The 25195-nt window shown below is 38.9% G+C and overlaps 1 protein-coding gene across 19 annotated transcripts in view; it reads left to right on the top strand.

The window, feature by feature from the left end:
- The window catches only part of OXR1 (oxidation resistance 1), a 258539-nt gene that overhangs the window by 117046 nt on the left and 116298 nt on the right, over nucleotides 1–25195 (top strand). For 9 of the 19 annotated variants that reach the window (XM_086880682.1, XM_086880714.1, XM_086880710.1 and 6 more), the window contains one exon: nucleotides 11202–11398. In XM_086880682.1, coding sequence (XP_086736808.1) covers nucleotides 11202–11398 — 197 coding nt within the window. Of the gene's footprint in view, nucleotides 1–4592; nucleotides 4759–11201; nucleotides 11399–25195 lie in introns of all 19 variants that reach the window. The other 10 variants (XM_086880635.1, XM_086880646.1, XM_086880694.1 and 7 more) reach the window with 2 other exon arrangements.

The following is a 25195-nucleotide window of genomic DNA, read 5'->3' as shown; positions in this document are numbered from 1 at the left end:
TGCAGAAGGATGCAAGCTATCTGCTCTTGAATTTCAGCATGTGCATGTTTCTGCTGATCTGTGTGGTCTTTGGCAAGCTGTGACCTGCCTCCACAGCTGGTTCAAGAAACACAGTTCTTCATGTAGGATGCTGAGAAGATCCCAGGTACCTTAACCTCCTGCAAGTCAGATCTTTCTTTTTACTGCTGACATTAAAATCGACAGCTGGAGATTTACGTTGTACATGTCAAAAAAGGTTGGGTGGGATCTCTCTGTAAGCCATGGGCTGCATTAATGATCACCTCCTTCCCAGGATGGAGACAGCTGAACCATCTTGCTGGTGGCCTCAGCATGTGGCAGGGACCTAAGGATGCCATGGAACCAGTACCCCTGTCAGGAAGCTGGGAGAGACTCAGGAATACACAACTGTTTTTTTAAAGACTCGGAAGCAGCACACTTCATCATGCTGCTCTCTGTTTTAATTTAATTGACTGGAAACATTTGTCAGAAGAAAGTTCAGCTTCTGCAAAAACATGCTGACAAACTTGATAACAGAGTACATTATGTCAAGTTTGGTTTATTAAACACACAAATTAGAAACGAGGACTGAAGCCTTCAGTCCGTAGATGACAAAATTAACTTTATAAAATATGAGAGTACCTTCCTTTATTAGGTAATATCCTTTTCTAATGTTAAACTATTACTATGTGGTACAGAAACAGGGTAAAGTCTGAAGACTTTTCAGGAAAGTCTGAAAAATATTTTTAGGTGTGCTTAAATATTTTTTAAAGGTATATTTTTAAAAATATACACCTATTAAAGAATCTTACATATTTATATAACTCTGAATTATTTAAGTACTGTAGGACATATTTATTTTTTCCTGTGACAGCTGTAAGTGGAATGTCCACCCTGCCTGCTTGCAGTTCAGGCAAGAGGGACGTCTGTGCCATGCCCAGCAGACCACAGCCCTGGCACTGTGCACAGACATGACCTCCCAGCAGGAGATCTGGTGGTGACAACATTTTCTGTAGTCTAGAAGTACCCTATCTGCAGTAAATGGGAAAAATCAAAATGAATCATGGCATTTTTATTGAAGACAGGTATTTTAAATTAGTGGAAATCTGCTAGCTGTATCTTCAGTGGCTTCTGGCAGCCACTGATGTGCTTTGATCTTTGTACATGCAATGTAAGCACAGGTCTGTGCCTGCTTGAGCCACTTCAGTCTCTCTTGGGGATGCTCATGGCCTGGGTCTGACTCCTGCAGCTCCTGTGGCTCCTGCTGCTTGGTGCAGCACAGCTTCCCCTGGTGCACAGTCCCTTCAGCAGCCTTCAGCAGGGGTGTATCATCATCATTGTGGGCTGTGCCTGGAGGGTGACGACACAAAGAAATGGCTTTACAACCTTTATACTCCTGTGAACACAAAGAAAAAGTTGTTGAAAATGTTCCTCCTACTTCCACAAAACTGAGAAACAAAATAGTTGTGTGGGTTTCCATTTGTTTTTAAATAAGTAAGCAGTATTTCACAACCTATCTGTTTTGAAGTATGTTTATCCTTTGTATATAGATTCTCAGTACAACCTGTTATTAGTCAGCTTATCAAGGGGCATTGCTTACTTCTTAGGATGTCAAGAAATGAAAACATGTATGACCAAGATAACATTTTCTCAGTAAGTGTCATTAACAGACTTCCCATTTTCAGTTTGTGACTGGTGGGCCCTTGCCAGGGCTCTGGATCTGTCTCTGCTGTGCAGCTGCAGTGTCTGAATGAACTGAGCATGGGTTGGTTCATGCTCAGCCCTCCAGGCCATTCTGGGAGCTCAGGTGGAAATGCCAGTACCTGCTTGGCCCTCTTAAAGACCCTGGGTGAAAGGAGAAAGCTGGCTGTAGTTAATCAGAGCTCAATGCTTAGAGCAGGAGGGTCTCCTGACAGAAGGGTAGGAGAATAATTATGTCTTAGGTATAAAATATTCTTGTATCTTTGAAGGTCTTTATTTGCCATCTAGTACAGGCTAACCTGATTTATGAATAAGAAGTGCCAAAAGAATAAGACTAGAATTTTTAAAACCTGTGTGGCCAGTACCTGGTGAAACTCCCTCAAGAAAACAAAGCTTAATTTAACATGTTTTCAGTGGAGGATGTCGTACATAGATCAAATATACAAAAAAGCCAACCAATATATATGTATCATTTTATATTGTCTATATGTTTTCTGCACATTTCACTAAAATGTTAAAAGGATACTTATTATTCAAAATACTTGAGTTATGCATAACTTGGAAGGCAAAAAATCAATTCTGCTTTGGCAATGATGAGGAAAGATTTCTCATTTTGTTTCGTCTCTAACTTGCCTTTGACAAGTTAGGTGTCTCCACAGAGATCTACCTGATATAATTATATCCTGCAGAACACTATGAGAATCAGTTTATGTTCCTGGCAAGGAGAAATTCTAGATGTTTCAGCCTCCTCATAGAGACTTTGCTCAAAGGGCACTTCAACCTCAGTACAAGGGTAAATCCTGCGGCTCAAGGATCCATTTTCCATTTGGAAAGGAGCATGAGGAGAGTTTGGGTGATTTCTTATGAGATTTGTGCTTCTGCTGCCCTGGACTGGGTCACCTCCTCAGCCCTGTGATCTGTTGGCAGCTCACAGAGTGTGATCTTTACACTCTGCAGCATGCCTTAACGCTCTCACCAAGGCACCTCTGGCCCCAGGGCTGGTGTTCCATCTGCCAAGCAGCTCCATGAAACAAGGCACAGGCTGTCAGGAGACAGTGCAGGATGCCCAGCTGCAGGAGGAAGGCCAGACCAAAAGGTCCCCACTTGCCTCAGGGCACTGCAGCTTCAAGGCTATTGTATCTGCCTGGGCTCAGATGTTGCTGACTGGATCTCAGTCACTGGTGGTTTGTTATCAATTCCCTTTTCACAAAATGCCCTTATACCTCTCTGAATTTTCAGTGATGAGATCTGAATATCTTGTCCCATTTATGTCTCATGGAATAGAGATAATAATGATGTATAAATTAGTTTTATATTTCAAAAGAAGTCTTAAAGTTGTTTCAAGCTGTATGATTTACTGGGCAAGGCAGAGGAATGTTCAGATTTGCTTCCACATCTTATGACAAGTATGTCCACAGCATGTTATTTGAACCTGACCTGTGGTTGCCTTCTGTGCTGATGATTATTTGTTGAGATGGTATAACTAGAACACAAAGATCTGTGATACTGTAAGAGCATTGTAACTTTCAGCCTGCTCTGCCATCTCTCTGAGAAGTTAAAATGCCCTTTCGCTTCCAAATTTGACTACATAAATGTATGCATGTTGTGATTGCATATAGCACAGCAATCTCAGGAACATTAAGTGCCCAGGGATATTGGAGATTACTTGTAAACAACTCAGAAAACAGTCAAGTGTAGGATTGGAATCAGAAATGTAAATGCAATTGCCTAAATTAAAGTCCATGGATAAAACAGCTCTGTTGATGTATAAATTACTTACAGCTAGCACAGAACATAATTGATACTATGACAAAGTTAATTACATAGAAAAATATTGTGAGTTTGCATGGCTTCACTGTAAGCAAGGTATTCTGTATGTTTAAGACTATATCATGTATCTCCCAGACCACTGGCCCTTGGAAACTCTCAATTCAGTGCGTGGGAGAGAAGATGGTAGTGTAGAATGTGATGCTCCATACTACAGGATGTGTGACAATCTCCCAGTAATTTCAGGAGAGTAGGGTCTGGGTGCTGGTTGCACAGCTTATAATAAAGCAATTTCAGAAACTTCTAATTAGGTGAAGTAAAGACTTTCCTTAGAGATAGAACCTTAAAATAGTCTGGACAGTTAGAATCCATCCTTACAAATAAAGCTACAATAGATATAATCCTGCAGCATTCATGAGACAAATAAGAATGAAATAGAAATAATTATCACTTTTAAACTATTATGCAAAACTTCTCTGTGCTGAATATGACAGAGCTGGAAATTTCAAGACCCATGAAAATTGTACTGAAGTAGATTTGCATAATGCACTGGAAGAGCTTTTGTGAAAATGGAACTAGTGGGAGTTATTTAAATAACAGTATAGCAGCTATTAACAAAATAGTGAGATTCAAAACAGTAATTTACTTTACACATCTCTTCTAAAACACGTCCAGAATCAAGATATCTGTCAGCAAATAGTACAGCATCGCAACCCACCCTCTCAAAATTCTGAAAGAACAGATCAAGAAATTCTCATCCCTGAAAAAACACAAACCTTAGTAGCAGAGCATATTATTTCCACCATGTGAAGCAGCTGTAAAATATTATACAGCCATGGAGAAGCCATATGATCTAGAGCTGTTAATCCTTACACAGGCTTAGGCAGGAAAAGAAGAATGAATTATATACGCTATGACTATTTTGAGTTGCATTATGTATTTAGCATGATTGCTGCCATTTTCCTCTCCATCATCATCATCATCATCATCATCATCATCATCATCAGCACCTCCCTCCCTACTCCTGCCATGCCTCATCCTCCTGGATGTACATCTCCAGGCCCATGAGTGGTGTGGAGAGCGCTTTGACTCCTTTGGCTGTGGACTCACTAACGCTTCTCTCCCAGGCAGTGAGAATGCCTTGTCACACTTGAACCACAAGTGGATTCTGGATTCTCCCGCTTGGAGTTCATGGATCTAACCTGGCAGCAACCAATCTGTATGCCTTCTGTAAATGATCCTCCAAGGGTTTACCTGTAGCAGTGCTGTCATGCTCCCAGGAATAATCACAAGGTTTGTGCTCATTTTTGTAAGTCTTTATTCTGTGGTGTGCCCTTGAAACCCATGAACCTCCAGCTTTGTCTATAAATCTTGTTAAAAGGGTGTGGGTTGCCTGTTCCACACAGCAAAAAAAAAGCTATTTTTCAATTATTTAGCTACTATCCATCTTCTTCCTGAAGCCTGGTCAAAACTTCTGGTTTGACATTATCCCTTGTTATAGAGTGAGGGATGGTGGCAATTTTCCTGCATGGGCTGCGGCCACTTCCATAAGGATGACTAGGAGGTGGAGAGAGGGGGGTTTTGGTTTGCTTTCTGGTACTCTGGTGATTAACAATTGCCATGTCTTTGTATGGTAATTTTTGGTAGTGTCTATAAAGGGGAAAACGTGTGTTTTGTATCCTTCCTCTACTTACAGCATAATGCTGAGAGTATAAAATAAAATACGGTATTGAAATGCCTCTTTTTTTTTTTTCACATAGCTCTCATGCCTGCAGTGTTTTCTTTCCTGAAGCTAGGCTCGATGTTACATTGTTAATACATACCTGCCACTCTGGATTGCTCTGTGGGCTGTGTAGGTGTGAATTCATTCCTAATCCTTTTGTATCGCCATCCATGTGAGGATCACATTGTGTTTGCTCTGTGCTGTCAAATGATCTCATGTGCTGCTTGCATTTTCTGAACTCTGCTGCATGACCAACACATTAAGGACCAGACTAAAGAGCTTTTCTGCAGGTTTTTGTTTGTTTACTGTGAGACATTGATTTAGTGCCGTCCTATATTCTAATTTGCTTTGTGGTGTTTGGTTTCTTTTCTTCTGCAATTCATAATGGACAATTCAGATTTGAATTGCAAGTTTGTTGCACTCGGTTGCCTGCAGTACTTGGTAGTGAGTAATTAGTAATAATACAAAAGATGGAGCATGCACTGAGTGGCTCTTTCCCTGTGAAAAACCTCCACCTTCCAGCAATCCCTGGCTCAAGGAATTAAGTACCTGCATGCTCCATAGCCTCTAATGGATGCTTTCTGCCTGTCTCATGTCTTTCTTTTCTGTACCAAGGGGTACTCCTGGTCTGTACAATTATTTCTCTTATGCAATTATATATACCGTTCAAAGAAGTACTTAGCTGTGTTTGCTCTGAACGTGTTGCTTGCCTTCCTTTGGTTCTTCTGCAATTTCCATTGGTGTAAAACCATTTGCTTTCCCTTTTCTGATTGCTGATGGCTGTAGAGATCCCTGGGCTGATTTCATGCTGGTAATTCCTTCCCACAGTCTGTTTCTTCTTGCACCAGTAGGAATCAACTCATCATCATCACAGGCTTCTTTCTTTCTGTGCCAGTCTAATTCTGCTGTCTTCCTATTGGGAGGGGATGGCCAAAGCCATGACCAGGTCATATTTGAGAGCATTAAACGAAAGATTTTCTAGCAGCCCTCTATGCATTGCCACATGCTGCAGGCACTCAGAAGTGTGAGGTGGTGAGTGGAGCCTGACTGCAGACCACAAGCCTTTTACTTGATCCCTCTGAATTACCAAAGCAGCCAAAAAATGCCCCAACCACGTGCAAATGCAGATTTCTGTCCTGGCTGGGGGGACAACCAGTGTGTCCACAAGAGAACAAAATAAAAGTCTTGAGAGTTCTCTGTGCAGACATCAGGGTTAGGCCTTCTCCTATGTTTAAGTTGTCAGACCTTTGCAGTGTTGGGTTTAAAACAGAAGTTTGCCTGTTTGGTTTTTTTTTCAAAATCAGATAAAACCTGGCTGTCGACATCAGTTTGAATGACATTTCTTGCTACAAAGAAATCAAATTCATAACCAGCTCTTCTGAGCATTCAAAAATACTAAATGCATCTCTGAAAAGTAAACATCACTCTTCAGACGAGAGGTTTTGTTTCTCCTATTTACTGTGTAGTAAAATCTCTGCAATACTCACAAGGGGCACAGAGAGGGATTTTTGTATTCAGTAGATAAGAATGAGCTAGGCTTTCATCCAAATATTTGTTGCAGTAAGGGATTTTTACTTAGAAATTTGCAAAGACTTAATTGTATAGATTCCCAGCTCCTGAGATGCTTCTTATGGTTGCTTGTTTCCACCATAAATGGTTAAAATGTTTCTTTTTTTTTTTTCCCTTTTTGTTTCAGACTGGACTGCCAGCCATGATGGTTTTAGATGCTTTCAACATCTCTTTAGAAAATAGTACTTCATTTTTTTTTTTTTTGTCATCCTGCTTTGAAAAAATGCAGTTTGACACTGTAATATTTAAAAAAAAAAAAATAGGGATGGATTTTATTAGAAATTGAATAGTTTTGTGATAGTGGGTGCTAGGAATTAAATCCTAATGCTCATAAATTCTACAGCAGAGTTTCTGAGTAATTCACTAGTTCCAGGACTACCTATATGTACGGCCTACCAAACACCTGATGACCTTTTCTTTTTGAGGGAACTGGTAAGGAACTGCTCAGAGTGACCCATTCCTGGGAAGTGCTGCTGGGGAGCTCATGGTGACAGCTGGGCAGGAGGAGGTAAAAGCATCTTTCAGGTGGTTTCTAAGATGCAGTAGAAAACCTTGCAGTTGTATTCAGAGGAAGGTCAGGGAAATAAAGTGCAATTTCAACAGGTAGTCAGTGTATCTACCTACAGGGATGTCATATCACGCAGCTGGGAGGTGCACATTCCTCCTGGATTAGCTGAATGAGCAAACCCTCAGTGATTAGTAACCAGAGGGTGCTGAGAGGTGGATTTGGGATTTTGTGCCTCTGTTCACTAGATTAGCAGTACCAAGGCTGCATAGAAGGTTATCAACAGCTGGAGTTATTGGGATGAGCAGTGTATGTCTTAGGAAAATACAGTGGGATAGAAACAGAGAAAATGGGAATTTAATGGCATGTTAGCAATAGTGCAACTGAACTACACAAACCGGTGCATCAAATGTGTGTTTGAACAGGGTTGTGTCAAGCAAAGGTGCTGCTCAGCTCTGTTCCAGGCAAACACAGCATCTCCAGATCCAGTCACCAGCAGCTGAATAACCCCAGCTTTGGCCCTAGGATGTGTTGCCTTGGTTACTTGTCCACAACTGGTCCTTCAGAGTTATTCTCTGTTAGCTTCTTCTCTGAACAAGCCCCTTTTGTGAGGAATGTGCCTGTCTCTCCTAACATCCCAAGCAGAGCACAACCAGAATTCACAGAAGCTGCCAGTAGCCAGAAGACCACAGGCAGAATAGCACAGCAGTTACAGCAGCAGTAACCAGCTCAGGGTTCCACGTGTCCCAGAGGATGCAGATTTTCTCAGTTTTGTTGCATGTTTTTCTCTCACCTCTAGTTCTTCCCTCCTCCTTAAATATCAATTAATACAAAACCAGCATGCTATGGTTTAAGGATAGCTGCAGAAAATTAGCTTTTTTGCCCCTTGTACTTCAGATCTCAGTCAAGTTAGGACTTTGTCCTTGCTGTCAGACAAGCATTTCCCAGCCTGACCAGTGTCTTTGCAGCAGATGGTTATCTGGCTGTCAGCTGGGAGGCTGCAGCAGCAGCATTTTGCGTCACACTAGGCAATATTGAAAGACCTGTGTTACCCATTGTTGGAAAGTTAGGTGAAGGCTGCTACAAAATACAGAGAATAAAAGATAAAAAAAATTGCCGCAGTATTTCTTATATCTTTTATTTATTTTTCTACAAGCAGACAGCCTGAAACAAAGCAAAAATGAGGAATGTGATCCCAAGGCATTTCATGTTCAGATTCCTTTCTGACAAAGAATAAATCATTTCACCCCAACTGTGGAGCTGTAATATATATATAAAAACCCAGCAGAAAACCCAAAATCAAGTGCAACACAAAGCTAGTAATGCAGGGTGTTGGAGAAGGGTCAGGCTTACAGAGAATTCATTTTCTTGGCTTTGAATGCATGCAGAACTCAGACTTATTTTCAAGACATGGTGGTCTACTGAAGATAGAGCTCAAAGACTGCAGTGTTTTCTCTAACCATTTGCTAGCCATGGCTGCATCAATATACAATTCAGGTGGATTGAAGGAAGATGCATTAGAGTAAACTGCTTGTGTTTGTCAAGTCATTGCCATAAAATTGTGTCCTTGCTTGAACTTGTGTCCTACTGAGCTGACCCTGTTATTGCAGTCAGGATTAATTCATACCCTGTATTTTTCTGTCTTTCCTGACAGAAAAAGCACTGCCACCATGGTCTCTCAAGAAAAGTTTGACAATATTTTGTGCACTTGCTTGGCTTGCTTTGTTAATTTTGGTACTTATTTATTTGAAAGTCTTACTTTTAAATTATTCTCAGTTGCAAGAATAGATAACTTTTTTGACATTAATTTGCTAAAGGCATTTCAACCAAGTCTTTTATTAATCATAAGTCACTTGAAAAGGACCATGTGAAAATTTTACTGTGCAGATGACAGGTATTATCCCTTTATTCCTATGTGATGGTAGAAGAATAGACAGTGTATTTGTAATAACATTCTGGTGTTCCCCACAGTGCAGCAAGCTATTTTATTAGCTACTCCCAGACAGCTTTATTAATTGGACTGTCCTTCATACAGCCTTGGTGGTGAAGAATGTGTTCACAACACAGCTGAAAATATAAATCATAACAGTATTTTTCAATTTGTAAAATTAATTTCCACTCTCCTGCTCTCTTCCTTTGGGGCAGAACATAGACTTGCATAATGCAGGACATATGTACACTTATTGATCTGGAGGCCTCAGGATTGTGGAGAGGTGCTGAACACTTTGTAGCCTCTTTGCCCACAGCTATTTCGCACAACACAGAGCAATACCCTGCAATCACAGTGAAAGCTGTGGTAAGAGGTAGTGCATTACTTCTTAAAAGCTAGTGATTTTCTTCTCAAAAGTCATCCTTTAAATCTTCAAAGGTTTCTAGTGCTAAGGAATTAGAAAGACTTTTTATATCACCTGAGAGATGGTATATTCAATGATGTATCAGAATAACATTATGATGGAACATCATTTCACTGTTAATCACAGTGTCATTCATAATATTCTGCATACACATTGATACATTAAAGTATCTTCCAGAAGCTGAGCATGACCTGTGTATTTTCCAACCCATTTAGAGCAGTTGTTATTATTATGACAATATTTAATCAGTTAATATCTTAAGCTAGCAGATTCCATTCTCAGTGGAGTAGTCCATGCTGTTTAATTGTAACTAGTACCTGGAGAAAATGTTTGTAAAATAAGAAAACGCAGACTTAAGAGGGGGCTGCTTAGCATTAAATTGTTAGCCTAATAAAATTCTCCTCTAGCATTGATAAAACTTTATCATTTTACTTCACTTGCTTCAAAACTTCAGAGTTGTTATGATCCCTTCCTCTCAAATCAATATCTCACTGCAATGTCATAAATCTCTTTCATTTCCAGGATCAAATTGTGTAGTCAGCTATATACATTTATAGAGACCTGATCTAAGAAAAGTATTGACAAAATCCAATGTGTATGTTGTGAACTTCATTGTAACAGGTCATTTGTCTCTATTCAATAACGTTAGAAGCATAGAAACCTCTATTTTACCTTGCTAGAGATAGTGGAGATATCAGAACTATGGTGAATCAGTGGTGGGAGTATACTCACCCCACTCCAAAGTAGGATTTGAGAGTTAGTTAAGTCTTTCCCTCAGAACTTTGATAAAATGTCCAGATCTGAGGAGGAGTTGAGAGTGATAATGTAATTTGCCTCTGCTTTAAAAAGGATTTTGACAATGTCTCAGAATATACTTGTGCACAAGTTGTGATGTTGTGTCTGCATGTGTGTGCACCTAGAAGGGTAAAAAACTAGTTGCATGATCTGTCTCAGAGAATCGTGGTTAATAATTCATACAGTACCTGGATGTCTGTACTGTATGAACATGTATGCCACGAGTTGAACGCTAATTTCTTCTGCAGAGCAGAGAATTTCTTTTGTCCACTGCTATTGCAGTGCAAAAATGATACTTGGGGTTAGTGGGATTCTTGAGAAACAATGTGTTGAAAATATTGCAGAATGGGAAATGCAGTTGTAAAGATACATCTGAATTTAGAAGATCATACATCAGTTCTTTTCTCTCAAGGCTTTCAGCAATTTTGTGCAAATTAGTTAATTTCTTTGTACTCCCCTCATCTGTGGAAACTTAAGCCAAGCAGCTGAATGATAGGGTAATGGTGGGCAGCTCAGCTTGGAAATAGATTAGGGACTGGTCCTTCAAGCAGCTCTGCAGGCTGATCTGAGGGCAGTTTACTATTTGCAGCTACATGGGAGATGTAACTGATTTAGTACACTCTGAAAGGGGAAATTAATGCAGGGCCCAATTTATCACTGCTGATCCATGTTCGGCTGTGACTTGCACGAATTATTGTACAATGAACAGTAGAATGTCACAGTTATTCTACACATAATCAAGCTATAGAATGATGATTAGTAATACTTTACTGTCTTAAATTGCCTTTAGATTAAAGAAAAAGTCCCAGTCAGTGGATATTAGTGGGCCAGGATGCAACCCAGTGGCAGCTGAAGCTCAGACACCCCAGCCCAGCAAACCTTTACCTGCCACTCAGACAGCGGCTTCCGAGGAGGAGCAGGACAACACCACAAACACCCAACGGCGCAACCCGCGGAGGAGCGATTTGAAGAGATATTACACCATTGGTAAGCTCTCATTCACAGAAAAAAATCAAATACACCTGTTACAAAAGCAGGGTCTGGCTGCTTATTGGTGGTTTATTTCTTTTGCTTAATTGAGGCTGGCTAGTAAGTTGAAAAATGCTCACAGTGAGCAATAAGTTATCATATCTTAATGCTGATGTCAAATTGCTCTAAAGAATTAACCTGCTTTATTCACCTGAATTTTTTTTTTTTTTTATATACTCCATAAGAAGTATTGAAGAAAGCATAAAAACAATTTTGACAGGAACGCTTTAGGAAAAGTGTAATTCTTACAATGGATTGCGTTGGAATTTCCGCAGGGATTGTTTAGGAGGTTCCTGCTTAGAAAGGATTTCCAGTTTGGAGAGGGAGGAGGCATACTGAGTGTGAAGAATTATTTAGGGGCCTTATCAATGTCTTTCTCTGAATATGTTGGTTTTCTGGATCTTCATCTGGGATGTCACCGTCTCCATGACTCTTACAAAACCATCTCAGGCACCCTGGAACGTGTTTTGCAGCCTGCTTCCCCATGCATAATTTTGAGATTGTGCTTGACTTCTTTTGTAAGGATTGGATGGGACCACAGTGGTCTGATCCTGGTGTGATCTCCCTGCTCAAGCAGGCTCATCCCAGAGCACATGGCACAGGGTTGTGTCCAGATGGCTCTTGAATATCTCCAGTGAGGAAGACTCCACAACCTCTCTGGGCAATCTGTTCAACCCATGCACAGTCACCTGCACAGTAAAGAAGTTCTTCCTCAGGTTCAGGTGGAACTAACTTTCTGTGCATAAATTTCTGCCCATTGCCACTTGTCCTATTGCTTGGCAATAGTTTGTGAGCTGTTGAATTGTTGCAGTATAATGTGATCATTTCTTCTGCTCCAAGGGAACTATTTACATGTCTTTTACTTGCCTAAAGGATAAAGAAAAATGTGTTTCCTTAGACATCTTTCATTGTGTTATGTCTGATCCCTTGAAACTGCTGTCACTGTAAGTTATATTGCTTTTAAAGAAGGAAACTTCATTAGCAATCTGCTCATTTTAATAATGAATTCTGTGTCTAAAGTGATGAGTGACTGTATGTGTTTGCAAATTTTGATGCCCAAAAATTTTGCTCTATGGTGTTTTTTTCCTCCTATTCTCTCCAAATGATCTTAGAGGAATACCAAAGATAAGCCAAGATTGCTTTATACATGAAGCAGGATTTGGAATGTGGGGTGGGTTTCGTAAGAGTGATAATGACAGTAGAAATCTACCACATCATCAAAATGAGTTCTAAATCTAATTCAGTATTAAAACATACTATTGCCAATTTGACCATAGTTGAATGTTCTTCTGTGTGCACCCAAAACACAGTCTGCACATGGAGCTGCAGATGAAGGTTTTTGTTTATCTACTTGTTAAATTTGACTCACAGCAGCTTCTTTTGGGACTCTTTACACAATCTTTATGTGAACTCCAATCTGTGTGTGCTTTGAGTGATCACAAGGTCTGAGCACTACTTTCTCAGGATGTAACCTCTATGCCAGAGTAACAGAATGTTGTTCATACATTTGAATAATTTGTTTGGATATTGTGCAGCACTTACTTGACAGACTTGTTGATTGAAAAAGGCCTCTGAAGGTTGTATAGTCTGGTGACCATTTAAAGCAGGACCTCAGCCAACTCCAGACAGAACAGCCAAGGCTTTGTCTTGCTGAGTTTTGACAGTCTCCAGGGGTGGATACTCCACTGCCTCTCTGCCTGTCGTGCTGGAGCATGGACAATGTGTCCATAGACAACAGCAGTCCTGGGCAACTTGCCCATAAACAGATGCTGATGTTAGTGAACAGCAGTTGTAGACCCTAGGGAAGCATGAGGGGAACAGACCACAGAAAGTGGCCAAACTTGCGTGTTTTTTCCAAATGTCATCTTCCCTTATCCTTGTACAGAGTATTGGGAGAGTCCAGAGCCATCTGGACTGACCCAGTGTGGGAGAGGTGTTGATTTTCTGTTCTTATACGCACAACCTTGTCTATGTGACTTGTCTGAATCACAAAGACTAAGTTGCTAGAGCCAGTACTTCTGCATAGTGCATTATGTTTGACTTTTGCTGACAGGCAAATTAGAGACGAGAGTTGCTCTGTATCTTCTCAAATGTTTGATGGCACACGTTCCTGATGCCTGTGAAAATGAATGGTTTAATCTTGGACAGCACAGTACTGATACCAGATGAACACGTTTACTGTACTGACTGAGTTGTTCCAGTATTGAGTCTATGGCTCTGGTAACCTGAAAGAATAATTATCTTCTTAGAGTATATGTTAATTTATGACCTATATCATCCTCTTAAAGAGAAAGAATTTTTCTGTGACTTGACTCAAAAATGTTTTCTAATAGTTAAAATCTAATAAAATAATTTGTTACTTTCTGAGGATGAATGCACTCATGGACTCATGTGACACACACATTGTCACACACTGACACAACAGACCCATACTCTAGAAAACAAAACCCAGACTTCTGTGATGTTTTGTATATGATTGGCTGTTACATAGCATAAACAAGCATGTTGGATCTGTTGCTGGCTTAATACAACTACACAGAGGTTTACCTTGTTTTGCCCTTGTTTTCATGTTGTTCTACTAAAAGAAACCTATGCTTAAGATCAATTAAATGGATTACGAAAATATGTTAGAAAATTAATGATCTCAGCTGACTTTTTTGTTTTATTTTAAAATTAGAATTTTGTTACATTAACCTCAGAAAAAATTGGCAAATGACAGTGTTCATGGCAGTGAGTAACTGAGCTTGAGCTAACAAGTGCCAAATGTGTTTCGTGTTACTCTCTTGCTCCTTAAGAATTTATTTTAAGTAATTATCATGATGTGTAAAGTACTTTGTAGAAATGACAGCTGAGTTCAAATACATAAAAAAAGTATCATATCTATGTTTAGACATGCATATAGACAGTTTGTGCTTTAAAATGGAACTGTCAGCATCACATTGCCTATTAAATTAAAACTTACTTCAGGGCCTGGCTGGATTTGTTAAGATCTGCGCATTTTATCAAATAGCCATGCAACTTACAATTATGTGTGAGAAATGTGTAACCAGTTTTACTTTCTCAACTCATGGGAAGTGTTAAAAAACAATTGTTTTAAAAATATGTTGGGTTTTTTTTAATTTGGCTATGCAGGAAGCACTTTAGAGATCCCTCTATAAATCACACTCTGCTTTGCAGATCCAGAGATGTGAGCATTTACCTTGCACACATATGCTTTGCAGAAGAAATTTTAGCAGCTTGTGTATGCTTGCAGCTACTGTGAGTAGACACAGGCAATTGTCTGAGGGTGTGTTTCTAAAGGTTCTCTAGCATCAGAATATTTTTAATTTTTTCTGTGCCACCTTATGTGCACACAGATTTACCCAGACCTTCCAAAACTGATTGAGTAATGAGGAATTCCAAGAGATTTTAAAATTTCATCAGCACTGCTCCTACTTTAGACAGCTAAAAACAAGTTACTTATTTTGCATTTCATCTTTCCCACAGACTGCACTTCAGGTGCTTTCCAAACTGAGTGAGTCTAGTTGCACTTTTTAAAAATGGGGGGAAAAGTAGGTAAGAAAGAGAAGAACTGATAGGAATAGGCAATGGGGAACAAGTTGTGTGCTTGGTTGAAATGAAATAAAAAATGGAGAGTCAGTGAGTGGGATAAATAGCTCTTCCATATGGCAGGCTCAGCAGGCAAGAAGGCTCCAGCACCTTCAGTGCTGAACTGGTGTGAAGAAATTGAGTGGGAACTTCTAGATTAATAAGATGAGTGTAGGAAAAACAGTCTGCATGGTGGGTTGGATGAAGTTTTTTGGAGAACTCTTGAAACAGCACCCAAGACACTTAAAAATAAAAGCCTAAAATTAGAATTTTTAGATGCTTCAGGCACTTAAAAATTCAGGCCACTTATTTCTGAAGTAGTTTTTGTTGAGCAACTCCAAAAGAGAAAAGGAAGGTGCCTGTGTCTTCAGCACTCTGGAAAAGGGACTGGAATATTAAACAATGGAACATGATATGGGTAACCTGCATTCAGAGCAGTAAGGATGTATCAGCTTAATGCCCTGTCCAGCTAAAAGAACTGCAGGCATTCTTAGGCGGCTGCATCACAGCTATGTTGTTTGTAGGACCCAGCTGAAGGGTTGTAGGACTATACTTCGTGGTATGATACCTCAGGATTTACTTTCAGCAATTTATTAAGGTGAATAAAGTAGTTCATGTTACCCTGTAGAGATGTGCATTTGAATATAGTGATATATAGCCTATAGTGATGTTGCATTTGTGTACCCTGCTGGGCAAGCCTGATGTTTAGTGCTTAGATACCTCTAAGAGGACATAGCTAGTGGATTGCCCACTTAATAACCCTGGTTTTGTAGATGTAAAAGGCCTTCTTTTGTTCTAGGTGCCATTAAAATAAAACTGTAGCACTGGTATATAATAAATACATTATATAAAAATAAGAAGGTTGCATAAAAGTATTTTCTTGATCAGGCAAAAGAATTTTTGAAAAAGGACAACATTCATACTAGAAAATTTTATAGTACAGTATTGGTGGGGAGATGAGGAATGCAGTATATTTTTTTATTTTTATTTTTTAATTTTTTCATTATATCTTTTAGTAAAAGCCTTAATGCAAATGTTGCTGTTCAGGCTCTTGCTAGCAGAAGAGCATTTAATTTAGAGTATGACTGTCAGCTGCCTCTGGAGACATCTTTTGTTGGTACAATCTCTGTCATCAGTGGAAGGTGTTGCTGCTGCAACTACACACGCTTAGTAGTTTTGACAGAATGCTCAAGTATGTATATGTGTACATAATATGCAGCATGAGGACACTTGGGAAATACTAAAAAAATTGCCAAAGTTCCCTTCCCTACAGTAGGCCACTTTAAAAAAAAAAAAAAAATTCATATTCCACTTGTTAAAAAAAAAAGAAAAAGAAAAAAAGAAACAAGTCCTTTCCTCCTTCATACTCTCTTGCAAATGAGGTCAGTAGAATTCTTAACAGAGAAAATATTTTCTGCTACCTTGACCTTGCTGTATTAGTACTCTGAATTACCTAATATAAAATTAGTGTGGAAGAGAAATGAAGCTTTTGGGATAAGCAAGTCTGAATAAATACATATTAATTGACTAAGTTTCCAAAACAATTGTCTAGTAGCTAATAGCAAAGTGATAACTGGGAAAAGACTGATTGTCATGCCGGTTCCTAATCTTGTTTAGGAAGATTGTAAGAAACAAAGTTTCAGTAGATAGTTGCTTTAAATTTAGCTGAGATTAGTTTAGTCATAGAATCACAGAATGGTTTGGGTTGAAAGGGACCTTAAACTAGTTAGACTCCTAGTTGGATCTAGTCATCCAACTAGGAGTCATCCAACTCCCTTGCCATGGGCAGAGACATTTTAGACCAGGTTTCTAAAAGCCCCATCCAGCCTGGCCTTGAATACTTCCAGGGGTGAGTCCACACCTTCTCTGGGTAATCTGTGCCAATGCCTCACCAACCTCACAGTAAACAATTCGCTCTGGTATCTAAACCAAGCCTCTTTTAGCCTTGTCCTATCTTTACATGCCCATGCCAGAAAGTCCCTCCCTCTCCATCACTCTTTAGTCTCCCTTCAGGCACTGGGAAGTTGCTGTAAGATTTCCCTCGAGCCTTTTCTTGTCCAGGCTGAACAACCCCAACTCTCCCATCTTGTCTCCATAGGAGAGGTGCTCCAGCCTTGTCATCCTTTTGGTGTCTCTCCTCTGGACTCGCTGCAGCAGGTCCCAGAGCTGGGAGCACAATTCAAGGGAGAGTCTCACAGAGTGGAGTGACAGAATCACCTTTCTTGACCTTCTGGCCACGCTGCTTGCGATGAGGCTCAGGATACATTTGGCTTTCTGGGCTGCGAGTGCACATTGCTGGGGCACCTTGAGCTCCTTGTCAGCCAGCACCCCCAAGGCATTACTAATAATTTAGTACTTCTAAATGTATTGTGAAAAGAAGATGGACATGCCAAAGAATTTAATGCATAGAAATGAAAGTTATAACTGGTTGCATGAATTATTGCTAACGCACAAAGCAGTATAAAAGAGTGCTTATAAAGTGAGAATATAATAGAGATGATTTTATGGGGAAACCTAAAACATAATGTTTCTTTTAAGTGATTAATAAATCCATTCTTCTTCTTATGAAAGGAAGAACTAAATGGAAAGTGATCAGCTACTATTTAGTAGATACAATTATACCTAATCTTTTTGCTCTATGCTTTCCAGTGAGTCCGTTTAAGCCATGACTCTTACAATTATTTGGAGACATAAATAAATATCATGTTGTTTAGATATGCAGTAGATTAATTTTCTTTCTGTTTGCATACATTCCAGCTTGCTTCCATAAAAATATTGCTCTAAAATATGTCAGAACTATCTGTTTAAATGTGTATTCATACACATTTATTACTAAATTTATATGGTGTCACAGAATCTGCTAATATAAAAATTAATGTGTGATATTAACATCAGTTCAAATGGTGATTTCATATCTCAGATTTCTCACCCTGGTTGAACTATTGGAGCTGCTGTCAGACATTACAGTGAATCTGCTACTGGACTCAAAACTGGAAAAGGCAAAAATTGATCCACCTGAAAATATAAACTTATTTACGACCAAGCTGAGAGTTTTATGGAGTTTACCTCATGGGACTACTCACTATTGTAGTCACTGTTTAAAAACAGAGTTAGAGGGTTGACTCCTACCTTCTCTTAAATAAACATAAAACTTGTTTGCAAGACAGACGTGGTGACTTGTGGTACTCTTGTTTCCAGTGTGTAAATCCTTTCCTGCTCTGCAAGATTTTGTTTGGGATGCTCTAGAAAGACATTATTCTTTGTAGAAGACATTATCTGATATTTGGTGTATTTACTGCAGAGATGTTTTCCTGCAGAATACTTCACTTTCTTTCCAAAAAGTGTTCTTATCATTTGGCCATTGAATATATTTGCTTCTACTCTTCTGAATAATTGAAAGTTAGGTAAGTGGTGGAGTTTGATGCAGTAGGTGCTGCAAGTTTCAGCTGCATCTTCTCCCTTTTAGGGAAGAACAGATGGGAGATGGAGCTGCCAGCTCTATCTCAGAGGATCCAGATGCTGATCAGACACATTGCAGAGTTTAACTCTGTCCCATTCACTCTGCTTATCATTTTTTTATTGAGCACTTGGTACTTTCTGAGAGGCATCATTCTGACTACCTTCTTTGAAATATTATTTCAGAAACTTTTAGAGAAGGATACCATTTCCCTAGCACCTCATTACCTGTTTGTGAGTGATAAGGAAAGGGAAATAATTTGTGGAATGTGTGGATAATAAGGAAAGTGTCTCTCATAGCAACAGTAACTATGCAAAATTCTTACTCATTCAACCTTTCTGAAGATTTTTATTAGTGATTCAGACCACATAGCTACTCTGGATGAGCAAGCAAACATATATTCATGTCTTTGTTTTTCTCTTTTTTAGTATTTCAAACTTGGAGCCATTACAAGCCAGTTTTTAATGTTGTATCCTTCTTTTGTCCTTTACAGATACTCTGCATATCCTTTGAATATAAATGAGTTCTGAGCTATAGAGACAGCATCCACCAGAAAAGTGATGCTCATTAATGTCCTTTCATCTCAGTATTTCCCTTTTCTTAGCATCTGGTTTTGGTTTTAATCATATAGAATGCTATCATATCATCTGCTGAGTCACTTTGGGCAAGAAATATTTCAGGATTTTCTAATTTTTTTGCTTTACATCAGGATAAAGATGAAATATTTTATAGTTCTGTAGGCAAGCTACCCAGCTTGCAAGATCAGCTAATCATGTGTACTCTTGGGATATTAAAATTTGAATCTCTAGGGGAAAGAAAAAACCTTATCTGACCCATGAGCTCTCAGCTGATAGAGGTTGCATCACCCTCAGTCTCTCACATTGGAGGTTTTCTGTAGAAGAGAAAAATGGCTGAAAAGAAAGGACATGATTTCTAACATAATGTGCTTTAAGACATTTCCCAGTCTTTTGAGTACTGGGAAATAGCAAAGTCTTCCTCTTAGCAGTGCAAGAACAAAGAAGGAAAGTAGTGACTCAGTGCTGAAATAGCTGGGTGATTTAGTGATAGCAGAGGCAGATAAGACTGAGGCTTTTGAATCTGGAGACATAGTTCTGGGAGAACAATTATTACTGGAAGTGGAAAAGAGCTAAGTCAGTGATTTTGAGAAAAATCTTGATCTGTAGGAGTTCCTGGGACTCTTTGGAATACATAGTAAGGATGCTGAAGGAACTGCTGAGGTCATTGTGAGGCTCTCATCATTGGAAGGTTATGGGGATCATGGAAGGCCCATGATGTCTTGGAAAAGGCAAATTCTATAGATCCCTTTATAGAAAGGGCAAGAAGGATTTTCCAGGGCTGTTCCATAGGCTGTTCAGCTTCACTTCTAATGGTCATTGTCTTCCAGAGCAGCCCCATGTCCACGATGGGGCACCATGGCCTAGGTGGTTGGACTCCTTCAAGGCTGGAGAAAACTCTGAAGGCAGCAGCCAAGACCATCAGGGGCCCTGTGAGGAACTGCTGGGGGAGCTGGAGAAGGGACATGTTGAGGGACACCTTACAGCAGCCTGTCTGCAAGGAGGCTGCCCATGGGACATCTGTAGTCTGCTCTTTGCACTGGTGCAAGGCAGAACAACAACACACAATCAGCCCAGAGACTGAAATATAAGAGGTTTGGACTTAATATAAGGAATTTTTTTTCCCAATGCATGAGAATGTACAAAGAGGTTGTACAGTCTCTAGAGGTTTTTAAGACCCAACAATTCTGTCTTCTATAAGTAAAGGGAATTGTAGCATACCAAAGCACCTGGTGTGATTATTCATAATTTATTCATTCTAAAATCAAATGCAATGTTTTCAGACTTCTTGATTATTCTATATAGCTAAAAAATGCACTAAAATTGATTATAAAAATTTGTTCTATTTTATAGTTAAAATAAAATAAAATTAAATTATTATTATTAATAAATAGTTTAAGGTAGCTGAATTTTTCTGATTCTCCACTCTCAGAAAAAAAAAAAAAAAAAGAATGTTTAAAAGTTCTTAAAATATCATGGAAGATCTCTTGGCCCAAGGCAAGTGTGTGATATTTCTGTTTCAGGGATTGTTTCAATTCTCTTATATATATCATGAAAACTATGATTTTGGGACATTAATCAGAAACTGAACTTTATTGATGGTGTCAAATGTCCTCATATATGTTTTACTTGTTCCCTTAAACTTTCTTTAAATCCATAGAAAAACCCTGCAGAGACAAGGGGTGTGGGGGTGGAAAAAGATATTATGGAAAGGATCAAACCACAAATACTGCTGGTAACCTCAGTTTGCAAAGTGCCTTCCTGACCCTTAGAAGCTAACACTGAGATAGTGAATAAAGCCATTGAGTATCCTTGCACGCAGCACATATGGGAGCATGGACTCTGAGATCAAAATCTGACTTTATTTATTGTAAAACAACTACACTGAAACGGAAGTCAGTCTGGGTAAAGTGACCAAATCCAGCTGGGCAGTGATGCTGATCCTGAGAGACATGACCCACCTCAGTCTCCACCACCAGGTGGCCTCTGCTGATGGGGTGGGACTGTCTCACTCCTGTTCAAGGAGATTGTGTTCCTGCGAGAATGATCCAATTCAAAGATCTAATTCAAGACATTTATACTGTGCCAGAACAGACCTTGCCCATTGCCTAATATTTCTGGGTCCTTAACCTGAGGGGCAAATATCTTGCAGCATGCAAAGATATGACTTCAAACAAACTGTCATTTTATTTCTTCTTACTTTTTAAGAATTTTTTACCCTTTCCTGTACTTTTTTTTTTTATTATTTATCATACTATTTTGCTAGATGTTGCTAGATAAATATTGCTGATTAAAGATGTTGCTAGATAAACAAGAGTGAGATGTGATTTTCAGGAGATGGATCTGGGTTAGGACCACCTCCAGGACAGCTTGCTGTGAAGGTGCTTTTGGATTTTAACAAACTGCCTTGTTGTTTTGCTTCTTTCTGTAAAAAACATTATGGGAATGGAGTGTTGTCACTAAACCCTGATTTTCATCTTGAACCAGGAAAAACAGTTGGATTTTATCATGGAGTTATTATACTGCTGAACATTCCACAATTACAAAGCATTAGTATGCACATAGCAGTATGCAAAGACTTCACAAGCATAAAATATTCAACATGTACAAAAAATTCTTTTTATAAATTTAGATACTAATTGGCCAGATACATTCATGAAAACTAAATAGTGGCAGCAGCCTGCTATGTTTCCAATGAATCTCATTAATTAATATGCTTGAGAGATTCTTTTATTCTTTTAATTTGTAGAAGATAGAATGACAGCCTCTTTCCTCTGCCAGAGGAAATGTGACAAGTGTGACCTGTTCTAAGGGTTGTTCACTTGCAGTTTCTCAGGCACTTTCGCTATACATTTGTTTAGGAACCTGTGTGACCACTTAGGTATGAAATTAGGTGCTTTTGTCACCTATATACAGCTTGAATTATGTTTTTCCCTTTCCCTTTCCCTGTATGTAAAACAGTGTTGAGGTTTTATTAAAGACTAACAGTCTCTGATAGTTTGCCAAGTTTCTGATGTTCTTGCTCTGAATAAATCTCAGGGAAAATACCTCCTCCCTACAGTTATTTTTTAAAACATAAATGTACTAGGAAATAAAATGATGATTTGTGGAAATTTGCTTAAATTCCATCTACAAACTAGATGACATGTTCTCTTTGAAAAAAATAAATTCTCATATTAATAAAACATGAGACACTGATTGTTCACAGGTCAAGACTTCCCAATATATCTGCTGGAGTTAGCATCAGTACTGAGATCTGCCAGGATCTTGGAGAGAAACCATCACCAGTGTGAACCCTGAGAAAATGCTGAATGACACCACCGCTGACTCTCAGCTAACAAAAATTCATCTAGTGGTTTGGCCCAAATCAGCTGCAGTAGAAAAAGATAAATCCCTGTGGGATTGCAACTACATTATGCACAGTTGAGATGATTTTGATATTTTTAGTTAGAGTAGAACAGCTTTGTCATGTTATCTGACACTGATCTAAATCTGCACTGACTTCTTGTGATTTTCTTAATCAATATTAAACGCATGCATTACAAACCTGTCAGAGAGAAGAAGATAGTATACCAAATGTAAAATATAAAACATTTCTTCTTCAGTGTTTGCTGGAAAACAAACCAAGCCCAAGCAGTTTGGCCTTCCTTAAATACCACATTTCTCTGCTAGGGTTACTAGTGGGACTGTAACTCATCACAAGTAAAAAATATGAGAGTAAATATAGATAATTTGAGGAGTAAAAGACTCACCTTGAACCCTAGAGCAGGTTCTTTCAAGAGAGAAGAATTTATTTTTCCCTGACAAGGTGGTTCTGAAGGATTGCCTGTTTGAATGAGAATATATCCAAGTGAAATAATATAGTCATAGGAATACCATGTCATTGTTACATGTGATTTTAAATAATCTGCCAGAAAACACTTTCTGCAATCAGCCCCATTAATAAAGGTGGATTGGGTTCAACTCAGTGTCTCAGTATTCACTGAATGAGATTCCTGCATTTGATGGTCTTTTAAAAGCCCCATCTCTCTTTACTGTTTTACTGCCATATACACATCAAATTGATTTTTTTATTTTATCTACCAGAGACAGAAAAAGCATAACTTCATTTTCTTTTAGATAGTTGGTGAATTTCTTATTCAGAGCAACAAATATTTTTCTTTACTCTGCTAAGAACAAGATGCTACAGGTTCTTTGGAATGATTTAATTTTTGTGTTTTTCAAGGGGGAGAGTGTGCTAAATGGCAGTTAGGGACAACTTGGAAAAAGGATACATAATTTTATTTTTTTAACATGAATAGTGAAACTTTCTTACATTGAGAGGGAACAAAAATTCTTTATTACAACTTCAGTCTACTTAGCAAAGAAAGGCTGAAAGATGCCTTCATAGGGCTGAAATAAATATGTTTGAGGGATGTATGATTCATATGAATAAACCATGAATTATTAAACTCTGCTTGGGTAAAGAAAGAGGTACCTGATTGCAGGGGTAAAGGTGTTGGGGACAAGGAATGGCAGCACGATGGATATGAAGAATTGAGTGTCAGTGAATTCAAGAAGAGGGCAGCACAAGGCTAGGTGTGCAAGTAAATGAGAGTGGTGCCCAGGTAATGAAGAGAAGCAGAGCTATCAAAAATAGTCCCTTCATAAAAGCACAAGAAGTGATAAGAATATCAGAAAAGCCCAGTCTCATGCCATAATCCAATGTTCTGTTAACAAAATCAGCCTTCTCAGACTTTTGTTTGCTGACAGCATTCCTATCAATCACATATGGTATTAAGACTTCTTAATTTTAAAGGACAGGAAGAGGATTTCTAGGTTATGTACCTTATTAGGAAAAATACAAAAATCTCAGTTCTAATATACTGATAAGTACTTTGCTTTACTTATAGTTTTGTGAGGGGGAAAACATGGGAACATTTAGCATGCTTTAGGTACCCACTGACTTGTAGATTTATACTTGCCCCTCTCCTACTGTCAGGATGTCTTACATGTGAATAGGATGTAAAAATAGAGGGGAAAACCTAAATATAATTTCATTTTTAGTTGTTAGAGACTTCAGTGGGATCGTGTTTTTCTAACCAATACACATCATATGTATGAATGCAAAATTATGTATAGTGGTATCTAACCACATACACTGAAGAGATATCTGTTGCTTATTAGCATAACTGATGTTTCAGTTTTGAATGTTCATCAGCTGCCTGTAAATTAGGATACTATCTGGAAGACAGGAGATGCAGGCTTGGCTGGTTTGGTTTGGGTTTTTTTAGCACAATGAATAGATTATTCTATCTTTGTTAAAAAAATAAATTTTGTTAAAAATATTATTTCTACCAACTGGACAGATTGTTAATATTTGCAGTTATTTTTATTTTCTGGGGATTATATTACATGATCTTCATATTTATCTGCTCAGTGGAACAAGTTCCCTTAAAACCATTTGCAGTAATACAACAGCTTTCCTCTGGTATTTGTCCCACTGAAACCTCCCAGGTCTCCAGTTAGCTTTCTAGTGTGTTGCTTATGAAAGAAGTACCAGAAATATGAAACTTACATGAAAATTGTCATTATCCATACCAACACCAGCCTTGAGATGGAGTTTAGATGTGTGTTCTTCCCAAAAGTCAAACCAACAAATGCCTGTTTCGGGAGACCAGCTATATTTTGCAGTCCAAAACAAAACCCAGGGTCTAGGTCAGCTGGCTCCCTCCATCCCAATGCTTCCCCCAGGAAGCACACAGGTGCTGTGTGACCCCAGGGTAAATGCAGCACCATGTGCACTCCCAGAGCTGAGTGCTGGAGACAGAAATGTAGCAGGTTGTATAACAGTGCCACCAGGTGATAGCATAAAATGTAGGGTTTGCTGCTACAGGAATTTGGTTCAACAATTATTTGGAGATTAGCTCTGTTGTAAAGCATCATTTTCCTCCCAAGGCTAATGTTTGGAAATTTCAGACATAACTAACAGGTTTCTTCTGTAAGTTGTATCATAAACATAGTGCATATGCCAGGGGACTTTAACTGTTTTAATTTTTTTGGGTGGGAGGGAGGTAGGAGGAGGGGAGGAACAGATTGCTTTTGGGGTTCTTTATAATTTTTCTAGGTATCAGGGAGGTGTGTTTTAGTTATGGC

The sequence above is a fragment of the Cyanistes caeruleus genome, chromosome 1 (assembly GCF_971803275.1).
Source record: "Cyanistes caeruleus chromosome 1, bCyaCae1.hap1.1, whole genome shotgun sequence".
NCBI lineage: Eukaryota > Metazoa > Chordata > Aves > Passeriformes > Paridae > Cyanistes > Cyanistes caeruleus.
Note: the sequence above shows the minus strand (reverse complement) of the source record. Positions and strands in the feature narration are given on the sequence as shown.